Source organism: Cupressus sempervirens, chromosome 9 (assembly GCF_028749045.1).
Source record: "Cupressus sempervirens isolate cs-2001-9-10 chromosome 9, ASM2874904v1, whole genome shotgun sequence".
Lineage (NCBI taxonomy): Eukaryota > Viridiplantae > Streptophyta > Pinopsida > Cupressales > Cupressaceae > Cupressus > Cupressus sempervirens.
Window position 1 is genome coordinate 567,220,699 of NC_143126.1, and position 13,073 is coordinate 567,233,771.

The window sequence follows — 13,073 nt, forward strand, 5'->3', positions numbered from 1 at the left end:
GATATTCACCAAGTACTCTGAGTAATGGACGATTGAACATCAAGTCATATGATATTCACCAAGTCCTCTATGTAATGGCCTCCTAAACATCAACTTGCATGACATCACCAAATACTCAAAATGTTCATAAGGTATGTGCACACGTATCCTCAATAATACTTACCATATGAACATTCATGGTTTGTTTAAGGAACTTAATCCACCATGCAAGATATAATCTATCATGACCTGCTTAGACATTATAAGATATTCATCATGACAAAAGATTAAGTTATTGTAAAGATCCCCACCTTCCAAAAACTTAAACAAATACAAGTGACTATCATTTGGAAGTCGTCACTTGTGATGTTTACAGGGGGCAGGTCCATTAAAATCATGTAGTCACACACATGGGTTTCCAGATTCACTCTAAATATCAATCTTTTGAGCCCTCATCCAATGTTGCCTCTAATGAGGTGTTAGACTTCCCTTTTTTTGCAAGAAGATCCCTGGAGAGAAAGGAAAAGATCAAGGCAAATAGCTCTTATAGTAGGTATAGAAATACATCTAAGAGAGAGACTACAATTGTTATATAAATGAAATACTTCAAAATAATCAATACTTATATGCACAAGTTGATCCAATAAAAGTCCATATGCATCAGATCAGAAAATGGCTGCATACGAGCACTTGTCAAACAATGGGAATGGAACATTGATTATTATTCCCCCCACAATGTAACATTCCCATTCTTAGTATACCATGTTGAATTTCTAATCATCTGAAATTATGTGTATTTATTTTTCAATGCTACGTATTGTATCATATCCATTGTTTGGCCATGTGGATTGTTGTTGTGTACCATAATTTGTAATCACAGAGTAATCTTTATTTGTTCATCTCTATAATCTAATGATTATGCATTTACAGTAGAGAGTGATATCTAGTTTTAATCCATTCAGACAGTTGAAAGCCATGTCAGTGTCTCCTCCAATAAGTATGTGATCGCATTAATTCATATTGTAATCACTGCTATTACTTACTAAGTCATGCCTCTCCATAATATATTCTATGGGTATTGCAGACACTAATATCAAACTAATTTCCTTGATAATCTAAGTCTATCCATTCCATTTAATGCCTTCCATAATACACTCTTTGTTTTCCATAGCATATTATCTTGATATTATTTTAAGTAAGTAGATGACTTTTGTTCTATAGATCTTGTTGATATTTCTTTCATATTATCTTTCCTTATCAACTCTAGTTGCAACTCCTTATTAACTGACATCTATTACTCTCCTCGCAAGGTAATTGCTGACGTTTCTGATATTATATGTCTTGCTTTCATTTGGTTGATTATGTAAATCCATTTGCGTATTCATTTGAAAATGTTGACGTCAAGCACCTACCTCAAACATAAAAATTCAGGAATGTTGTCATTCAGGACATTGTCTGCAAGTGTCACTTTCTTCAATTTCCTACGTCTCCCAATGCCTGTCAGGCTCTCAGACTCTAGATAATTTTCTTCCAGGTCCAGACACTCCAGTTCCCTCAGATCTCTTCTAGTTGCTGGTCTCTGAGTTTGTTTTGACCAAAGAGATCATGCTCAGACTGCTCGTTTGCCGATAGACAAGGGAATTCTGCCTGAGAATCCGTTCTTATTCACCTTCAAGAGAATTACTCCTCAGATCCAAGTAACAGAACTTTCTCAGAGAGGTGAGCTGAAATGGAATATGCCCAGAAGAGGAATTGATGAGACATTGAATCATTCAAGAGTGGATATGTGGGGAAGAGGCATCTGCCACACCACTTCAGTTAGTTTATGCTGCAAGAGCTTTCCCTCGAGACCCTGGCAGCACCCTCCCAAGATTCATCATGATTTCAATATCCAATCTGTCATATCAGAGTATTTGCCAAACTCTTTCTAGCAATTATTTTCTGAGATCCATGCTATATGTGATTTCTTTTTAAGAGTAATTTTAAATTCTAGATAATCAGTTAATCCCAAATCTGATTGGATCTTCCGAAACTCGACTTTGATACCATGTTAAATATGATTAGATTTATATCAAATTTGAATATATGTCATTTGAATTTTTAGATTATAATTCTTATAATCTGTACTTTCTCTGTAGGTAGTATTCAGAATTTGATATTTGGCAAAAGTGTATGCAAGTGACAATTCAATATTGATAAATACTGAATATTAATTAGGAATTCTGAATATGATATTTGTAATCACCGAACTCCATAAGGCAGAGCATTAATTGATTTTGATGGTCTTCCTGGCAGATCGGTTTGAGTATATATATTTAATAGAGTAATGTCCAGGACTGGATGTGTCTCCACAAAGTGGAGGCATGTCCACTCATAACATGCCTCTTCATTTGCAACTATTTGTTTACTATACAAAAACCCTATTACTAATCCGGATTAGCATTAGCTTGCACTTAACTAATTATACATGTCATATCACTCATCTGAAATGAAGAATAATCAGACTTCGATCTGATTACTTCCAGTCAAACATTTAATCATTGCTCGATCAGAGATATTAACATAAAATGATAATTATCAGAGATAGAATCTGCAAGTGCAGATCAATAATATATACTTGGATTCATGAGATGTTACAATGTGATATAAATGACAATCAATTTCAATAAGATCAATATTATTCCAAGTGATACACACACGTAGATCAAGCTATTGATTATCATGAATCTGATGGAAGCTATTATCTTCAACATTATATGTCTTGTGTTGTCATGTTATATGAGATTCATTTCTCAAAACAAATCAAGGGTTTACAAGAGAAAAATTCAAAAAAAAATATCAAGCGTGTTGAAATGAAAGTATACAAAACCCATCAAGGAATAAAACAATTCCTTTTGTCAAAGAAATAAACGTGCCTACCAGCCATAACAAATACGGAAAAGTAGGCTTACCTATTAAAACATTTTAAGTAGGACCCTTCGTCACTTTTCCTACCATCTCTTCTGTGGTTGTTCCAATAATTTCATTTGCACGCCTCAGAGACTGACAATAAACTCTTCCAAGAGAATCCTGCAAGCATTTAAAGAACAATCAAATACCCTCTCACTAAAAACCATATCATATACAATATGAATTAGAAAATGAGACTAAAAACAGTAAGAACAAGTTTGTGTTAACATCAACACAATTCAGAAATGATAAAATGATTTGAAACAAGGACATAAAGTGTAACTGGTTTATATCTGGAATTATGTGTTTTGTTTAGCTTCAATGCATCATTTTTTATGCAATTTACAAAGTAGAACAAAGCCTGGACACAATACCAACAAAATCACATTTGTCAATTAACATTCTAATCTGAATTCAGCTGCATTGTTAGTTTCACTTATTCTTGAATGCCGAGCTGATTTATCCCCATCCATGCATAAGGGATGGCTTCTTAGATTCCCTATGTGAACACTTCATCTTCTATCTTCTATTTTCAATGATTTGATTTCTTGACATGCGTAGTTGTATACATTGAAGAGCTTCACCCAAAAAAAATGCATAGCCATTTCTTAGAACATATATTTGTAAAAATTGCCACCTCTCCAACTCACATTTTCAATAAAGCTTTAATTAAGACTGTAACATATAGTGCATATTCATTGGATTTGTAATAACCCCAATCGGTTATAACTTTGTCAAATGCCAAATTCTTCTCTAATTCAGCTGTTTGACATTTCGTCAAACACTTTGTAAGCAAACTCTAATACCAATATAATTTCCCTTGCCCAAACTGACTGATTTTAGCTCAAGGAATATTGTCAAACACTTGTATGCCACCTTTCTCTTTTCTGATTTTTTTGTGTTTCAGATTGTTTGATATAGTTTTAATGATGCTAAGAAATTTAGAATGTTTGCAAATGATATTACAATACCTCTTACAATGACCTAATATGCAAGTGCAGTTCTTTTTGGTATTTTCAATACATAGACATGGAATGCATACCTACAACCAACTGACATTTTGACACTCAATTGGCATACAACTATTATGCTGATCCACATATGTTATTAGATGGACACTTCGTCAAACAAATGGTATGCAACATATATCTCCTTATTTGAATTCATTCCCATGTACAATATTGCTATGAATTTGCCAACACAAATGGGCTTACAATAATGACTACAACAATGCCAAATCTAATACCGAGTTATCACTTACAACAACAAAATTATATGCCTAAGATTACAATGCTAACTACTAACAGTTGCAAGAGGAACTTGATAATAGTGACGCCCATTGATGGAGATGAAAGTTGTAATCAGAATCAAGCATAGATATTGTAGCACGACACTGTTCACGGCACTGTAGCAGCCAGCAATACATGTATTCTCCAATTTAAGCACAAATAGAACTCCAGAATGAAGCTTTCCTGAATGCCAAATTCAATGGATATTTCACCACCTCAAATGGTTGCAACACTGAAGAATTGGCGCTCTCCAATGGCTAATTGAAATCAGAAATCCTTAGTTTCTTCTCTCAAGTTTATATCAAATGCAATTGACAATAATTGGATGCCTAACAATGAAGTTCTTGCCTCTATTTATTCTTTTCCTTCACCCTTCTAGAAGGAAATAAAATATTATTTAATTGCACTCTCTAGAAGCTTCCTCCTTCCAATATAGTAATTAGTTGTCCTTCTAGAAAATGCACTCTAGAACCTTCCCTCTTTCCAATACAATAATTAGTTGTGCTTCTAGAAAATTAAATTAATTAAATATAAAGTCACCTTTAGATTTATTTATTTATTGATTTTAATTTAATTCATTTCTCCTTATTTCTCCACTTAGCCTTCGAAGAATGAAAAGCTAAGAACTCCATTGAGGGCCCAAAAGATGAGTGACATTACAGGATTCATTCTGGTTCATTGATTTTATAACAGATTATTTGCTTAATTTAGTATGTAGGACAAAATTGCCACTCAACTTCATATTGATAACCATGATCTTTGTCACTATTATAATCATCAACATTCACTATATTCTTTCCATGGTGTGTGCATGTTGGTGGTCGACAAGATTAAATCAAAAACTTGTTTAAAGCAGTTTGATTGCACTAGGAAATATGCAATCATGTTATGGCAAAATAACTACCTAGCCATAACACAATCACACCATAATGTGATTGTTTTGCACTATGAAAAAAAAAGCCACATAATACCCCCTTTCCACAATAAAGATGTGATCCAAGAAAAATGCAAGTGTGTTTTCATCTAAACTTCACCCTCTAAGATGCTACCTTGCTTGTTGATGACGACCTATGGTAGAAGAGGTAAAATCTTTTTCTTTTTGATTGTTTTGTTTAATTTTTAATTTTTATTTTCATGTACCTTTTTTTCCACTCTATATGCACCAACCTCTTCCTCTAGAACTCCCAAGCACCTTTCTATTTCTATAGCTATAAAATGTTTTATCTTATAATATGAACAAACTGCCCAAATGAATAAGTAGGGCCTCAAGCATAAAATCTATGAGAAAAAGAAAAGCTCTAGGTTCAATTTCCACTCTAGTTCTAAAAATATTCAATGCGTATGTGCAAGAGAAATTCTTCTTTGGCAATGACATGCTCATCAGTTCCCCATTGCAAGATGGTTATGGCTAAGGTTGTAATGTTCTATTTCAAATTTGGCACTTCAAAAGCACAACTTCAACATGATACCTTTACCCCACAACACTTGTACCATACAACCCTTCACTTCTACCACATGCTACTCCACCCATATGGAAGTGCCACCACACAATCAACTTCTTCTTGTACAACTCCACTCCACACATACGGCTCATGTTGTACGTCACTTGGTACTCAGTGCTCAGGGCTCAGGGCTCGCACTAATACATTAGACCTCAATTTGTGACGTTAATTTGCGACGGCAAGAAAAGGTAATGTGTTTTTGGCTTTTTTTTTTCAATTTTAGCCCGATTCCGTCGCAATTGCAACGACAGGCGTCGCAATTGCGATGCCAGCGGGATATAAGAGAAAAAAAAGCGAAAAAACCCTCATTTGCATGAAATCGTGCGACACAGGGTTCTTGTGAAAGGAAAGGCGCGCGCGCGGGAGATCACTTCGGCAACATTGAGAGGGTCGGGGCATTGAAAATTCATGCATATACATGGAAAATGTAGGTAGCATTGAAAATGGAAACCTCACAAGTATACTGTAGTTGCACAGAGTATTCTCATTTGTAGAGAATCTAATTGCACAGTGATTAATAGCTTCTTCTTGCCATGAGAAAACATGTTTAAACTAATTCATTATGCACTGGAATGGCTCACATTTACTACAAAATTTTGGGTATAGAGGATTTTGTTTTTAACATTTGGCAACATCTGTAAATTATAGACAAATAAGGTTATTTTTGGGAAAAATAAGGATGTATGTAGTAATAAATGTGCAATCTGATGTTATAAATGTATCAAATAATGTTTTAGTTTTTTCCTACAGTCATGTTTACAATATACGGTGAATCTTGGATTATTGCTTCTACAATTTCATGTAAGCATGACACGAGGCAGAATTAATATACGACTGTTGGAGACAACATAATCTTCCACTCATGCAATTTTGTAGCTAACAATATTGCTAAGAAAAGAACTCAATAGATTACAAGATCAATTAGCTCACAAAGAGAAAAGATCTGAAGCATGCTGCACTTTCTTCTTATATTTCAACAAATATAAACACATAAAACTTTTATGTCCTTGGAAAAATCTCATGTGTTCCTTTAAGTCAAAAGGCCAAAGTGTTGTGTCTAAACCTATTGTCCATAGCTACTAATTACGAAAGTAACGAAAACAGGAATAAGTTAAGTCACAATTAACTACTTATCCAAACCTATTGGGAGAGTTTGGGAGCCTCAAAAAGCAGACGAGAAAAAAGGCTTGGTTACAAAGACTGTTGGTTTTAATGTCCCAAAATATTCGAAACCCATAAAATCTGTATCAAGGGGAGATATAAGTGTATCTCATGTTGAGATTACAAATGTTGATAATAGAAAGTTCAAACATCTAACCAACCCAAAAGCAACATGTACTAAATCTAATAATATTCAAATTTGCTCCTGCTGTGTACATCAAAGTCATCTTCAAGCTCTATAAGGCATATGAAGTTTGGTTGGATAAACCATTCGTAGTGGAGATCCAAGGTTGATTTACCACCCAGATCTTGCGAGAGTTCAATCTACTTTGGATGGTGAAAAATGTGCCTACTACAATGGTGATGATGTTACTCAATATTTTTTCTAATGCCGGTAGATCTCATTTAGCCTACATTAACTAGAGTTGATATTGATACTTATAAGATGTCACTGACAACATTTGATACACATTCAATTGTTACAATATGATGATGTTGGTTCTTGTTAATTTACTCCAATTATTTAAGGCTATTTAGATAACTTGTGTGGCAAATTTAACAGGAGACATGTCCCTCCATAACATACTGATTGTACCCAATTTGTGATTTTTGATATTTTCTTCACTGATAATACAGAGTTACTCTAGAATCATGCTGGCTACTCATATTGGATAATGATGTTTGGTCATTTTTTCAAATTGCAGCAATGGGCAAAACTAGTCCCTGATTGAGATTTATCAAAATAACAAGCTCATTATGAAAAGTTGAGATCTGTCAGAACCAGTCTCATATCAAGTTTGAGACTTTTCAATGTCACAAGCTTATTATCAAAATTTGCAACATGCGAAAACAATAAGATCAATATCTAAGTTTGAACCCTATCAAGACAACTGAATTAGTCCATGCAAGTTTAAGCTGCCATACTAATAGACCTATTAGCCTTCAAATCAGCAAGCAAATGTTTCCACCAAAATACCAAGCCAAGAGAAGTTTAAGTAATTCAAAAATACTGGTTAATGTCATTATAGCTGATGTTAATGTGTCAATAACCAAGGTTAGCTCATATACAAGCCTTGAAAACAATTTTTCAGTTATTAATGAATATAGTAGTTAAACCATCCTGCTGCCTAAAAATGTAATCACTTTTTCTATTAGGAATGATTTTGACATTTGATCAAATCTATTTTTACTATTCCCCTATTGGTCCTAGCATAAAGTGTGATATAGCTTCACTGATGGTATTTCTTATATGAAATGGGGATCATGTCTGGAAAAATAGAAGTCCTTACAAAACAAGAAAGAGAAAATTTAATGACATACGAAAAGCTAAAACTCACTCCTCGTATCTTTTCTTGAAATGAGTAATTGACATCGTTTCCAGGTATGTATCAGCCACCAAACCTGCTCGCATGGCTCGAAAGCCTGTGTAAGGCATAGGAAGAAATATTCCAGAGCTCTCCACAAGATCACCTAGCCCAACTTGGTCAAAATAAAATCTAGTTATGGCAAAATTATATATATGTTATCAACTTGACTTTTCTATTAAAGGCTCTCATGCTGAATTGAAAGCCAGGTAAAGAAAAAGATATTATACACTATTTTGTTGGTACCCTGTGCAGCACAACAAACTTGTTCTTACTATAAGAAAATTTTCTTTTCTTTTGTTTCATTGCAGATCTTCTGCTTGCACGGAGGTCTCTCCCCATCATTGGACACACTTGATAACATTCGAGCTTTGGATCGCATACAGGAAGTGCGTCTGTACACATAAGTATAAAATTCTTCTTTTCCCGCAACACATATAACAACAATTTTAAGTGCTTGCAAGGTATATACTTATGAATAAATATTACATCTTGATTTAAATGTATGAAAACAATTTTCATTCCTTTTAAGCTTCATTCATCTCGAGGTGCAATTCACAAACTCAAGAATAGTGGCTTTTGTTCTTTAGGATACCTTTAGGGGAAGAGTATGTGAATGCCCCCTCGTGTTTGGAGTTCAGTTTAGAGGAGATGGCTATTTACACTGCTAAGGTTTGTTGAATCTAATTCTGAATAACATTGCTTGCTATTGTTGAATCTAATCTAATGTATATTTTAACTAGACTTGAGCTTATATGTTTTGAAATTTTTGTTAGGCCTTGTAGTTTGTATAATTTGATTGCTGGAGAGCTTCTACAGCTAAGCAAGAAGGCCGTTGCACGAGTTATAGCCGCATGCTCGGGTATGAAAATTGTTTTTTTTTTATTCTAATGTATATTTTAACTAGACTTTTAGCTTATATGTTTTGAAATTGCTTTTAGTGGCTTAATGTTGTAAGGTCTCTTGAAATAAGACCTTCAGGCGGTTGGTCAAAGTTTTACAAATAATCTTAGGAATAAAGTCAAAGAAAGTATTTTTAAAATATTTTAGTATTTAGCTAGGTCTAAGAAGATTTGTGTACTTTCGACAGTTTTGCTTAGTTTTTGAAAGTTGCAGTAGACCGAAGTTTTCATAGCCCAATTTTTGCTTCCTGCAAAGAACGATCATGTCAGATAATATAAGTGAAGAACAAAACAGGGAGACAATCGCTAGATTGTGGTCTAACTTGAAAAGAAAAGGTGATGGAAAATGTTATTGTCCTTGCAATATTTGTAAAGGCTTAAACCGTAGAAGACTGCTAATCAAAACAGTTAAGAGACATTATAGGGAGAATGGTCACATTGAAGGGGGGCATGACTATCATCCACTGGTAAGTCGTTCATTATATCATTTTAACAATTTATATACATATGAAATCACTTGATGATGAGTTGATGATCATGGTTTATTTATGTTAATCAATTTTATATAGGTTGATCTTCCCAGGGAAGTACATGATATGAACCACAACAATCCGAAGAATATGGTTTTCGAAGTGGAGGAACATGGAGGTGCAAATATCCAAGGTGAAGATAATGATCCCATGGAAGATGACGATCATGCGCCAAAAAACACAATTGAAGAGGATGGTATAAATACATTGATCCATGACACATCTAGTCCAAGCGTATCTGATCATGATGATGATGATAGCCTCGATGTACCTCTACTTCAGAAGGCATACGAGCCCCTATAAAAAGACTCCCAAACAACTCTTCTCTCTGCTGTATTGTTGTTGTTGAACTTGAAGGTTATGAATGGTTTATCCAACATAACAATGTCACGTATGTTAAGGTATGTCATATATGTCTTTATAGTTAACAAAGGGTGAATAATGTACCACTAATATTGTTTATATTAACAACTTATATTTTTTGTTGTAGATTGATAGGCGAGTTTCTGTTACCATCATCAAATATTCTACCTTGCTCATATCGAGAATTAACTGTTGTTATGAAAGATATTGGAATGGAGTATGAAGCAATACATGCTTGTCCCAATGATCATATTATATATTATAAAGAACATGAATTTGCAACACAATGCCCTGTATGTCATACGAGTAGATATCGAACAGATCGACTAACAAAAAAGGTGCCTCAAAAGGTTCTTCGTTACATCCCCATTATTCCATGGATGCGACAATTATTCAGGTGTAGTAGCTTGGCTCAATTTATGGATTATCATGCACGCAATAGAAGTCGAGATGACATTATTCGAATCCCTGCGGATGGTTCGGCATTTATGCAAATAGAGGAAAAGTGGCAACACTTCAAAAAAGAACCTCGTAATCTCAGGCTTTCATTGGCAGCGGACGGTGTCAATCCATTTGGAGAGATGAGATCTGTTTACTCGGTGTGGCCTGTTTTTGTTATCAACAATAACATTCCTTCGTGGATGTCAATAAAGAGGGAGCACATTATGTTGGCAATGATTGTTCCAGGTATCTTATCATTTGATAGTTATTAATTTACACGTACTTACAAATCTTGCAGTAAAACGGTCACAATAACTATGTAATGTTACTGTTCATTCAAGTAGGTAAATATCAAGTAAACGATATGAATGTAAATATTGAGCCTCTTATCGACGAGTTGGTGGAGTTATGGAACGGTGTCACTATGTATGATGTGTCTAGACCAATACGACAAAGACAATTTCAATTCCATGCAATACTTGCATGGACAATACATGATGCCCCAGGGCTAACACATTTTTGTGGTATGTTATAGTGAATTCAAGTTGCGCACAATAATTCTAATTATAAAAATCAACATATTTAATAATCCAATTACATCATTATCTTGTAGGTCTTCAAACAAAGGGAAAATTTGCATGTCCAGTTTGTGGTCCAAAGATGAAATCTCGTCATTCAAAAAGTTTAGGAAAGCAGGTGTTTGATGAGTGTAGACACTTCCTCCACAGGAATCATAAGTATCGAAGTACGGAAAAACATCTTTTCAATGGGAAAGAAGAGACTACATCAAAGCCACGAAGAATGACACCTCGCCTATGGAAGTTGGAATATAATAGAATTAATCGTCGAGGTAATGCCGTTCCACTTAATGGTTTATGTTTGTAATTTATATATTTCTATTGTGATTTTTGTTGACTAATTGTGTAATTGATGATCGTGAAGGTCGTCAAGGCAATACTGACAACCTTCCAAAGGGGCTAAAAAGCTATCCTAGACAATTTAGTAGGTTGCCCTACTACGAGCACTTACAAATTGTGCATTTGTTTGATACTATGCATATTGGAAAGAATATAACAGAGACATTGTGGAAAATATTGGATGGAAGGCATGACAAAGAAAAAATTGTCAAAATTTGTAATGACATACATGAATCCAATCATGCATTGAAAAATTTCATTCACTCAAATAGCAATAGAGATCAGATTAATATAAGTGCCCTTCCATGGTTATTAACGGAGCAGCAAAGTGATGCCATAAAAGAAGTCATATGAAAAATTCGATTTCCCACAGGATTTGCTGCGAACATAAACAATCTCATATCAAAAAAAAGTGAATTTGGGCCAGGGCTCAAAACGCATGATTGGCATACTTTCGTCAAGGTAAGTTATGTTCTTTTGTATTTACAATATATTCATAAACTACGTGAATTGTTCGTTATGTTATGTTAGAAAACAATGAAATGATTGGTTTATAATTACTGCAATACGTGCTTCCTCTATCTCTCCCAGAGCACTTCAACAATAACATCAAACAAGTGATATACGATCTTGGAAAATATGAGGTAAGCAGTAATATCTGTTCAATTTGTTGTATATATTTATTATATTCGTGATTTGTTTTTCTTGCTATGTAATCTATTGTATATTATTTTGTAAAGTCTCATATCTATATATTTTTTGTGACTTGAATCTCTTAATGTAGGTGGTTGTCATCTAAAGAAATCCATAAAGAAGATATAAACTATTGGAAGAGAAGAATTCCTCATTTACTGTGTGAAATGCAAAAGTGTCTACCTCCAACTTTTTTCAATGCACAGGAACACTACCTCATACACCTAGTTGAGGAGATTGAATTGTGTGGACCTGTACACACTAGGTCAATGTGGATGGTTGGGAGGCATTTGAAATCTTTGAAGGCTTTGGTTCGACAAAGAGCATATCCTGAGGGTTCTATGGTAGAGGGATATATGGTATACCAGACTATGGTGTACATTACTGAATATCTTCCTAAGTTTGCATCAAATATCCATGTAGATCGCATTTGGGATCTCGAGCCTTTTAAAAAATTAGAAGGGGAGTACTTGATGGGGAAAGGTACATTGAGGAAAGTGAGAGGTAATAAATTATAAGATGTTATTGTAATAAATTATTTCTTAATCTTCAAAATAAATCGGTTGTAAGTTGTCTATTTTTTTTTTGTATAGGTGCTCGAGAGTGGGATGAACTACATTTGTATATTGCAAACAATCTTTGATTGGATGACGGTATGGATTGAACGATGTCAACATTCTGGTCGCACATTAACATGGGAAGGTGTATCTTCATTGGTTAAAGAAGCTCATCGTAATGGAGATTCCAATGTGACGCAAAGGGAAATAGATTTAGGACGTGGTTCAAGAGATTTCCAGGTACGTACAAATTTATTAATCACCCGTATGTTTATCAACTCACGATACAATAATTTTGATATGTTTCACATATTATTGCAGGTTAAACACCACAAGGCTATGTTCTGTAATGGTCAGAAATTTCGCGTCAAAGTGTTGGATGACACGAAGAAAACTTGTGATTCAGGAATAACTGCAGTCTTTCAA

At 34.4% G+C, this 13,073-nt stretch overlaps 1 protein-coding gene across 1 annotated transcript in view; it reads right to left on the bottom strand.

Moving 5' to 3' along the window:
* The window catches only part of LOC149539927 (aminopeptidase (DUF3754)), a 148,649-nt gene that overhangs the window by 16,575 nt on the left and 119,001 nt on the right, over nucleotides 1–13,073 (bottom strand). Inside the window, exon 15 of the mRNA XM_089801138.1 lies at nucleotides 2,931–3,048. Within this exon, the coding sequence (XP_089657264.1) occupies nucleotides 2,944–3,048 (105 nt within the window). The 3' untranslated portion in view covers nucleotides 2,931–2,943. The remainder of the gene's footprint in view (nucleotides 1–2,930; nucleotides 3,049–13,073) is intronic.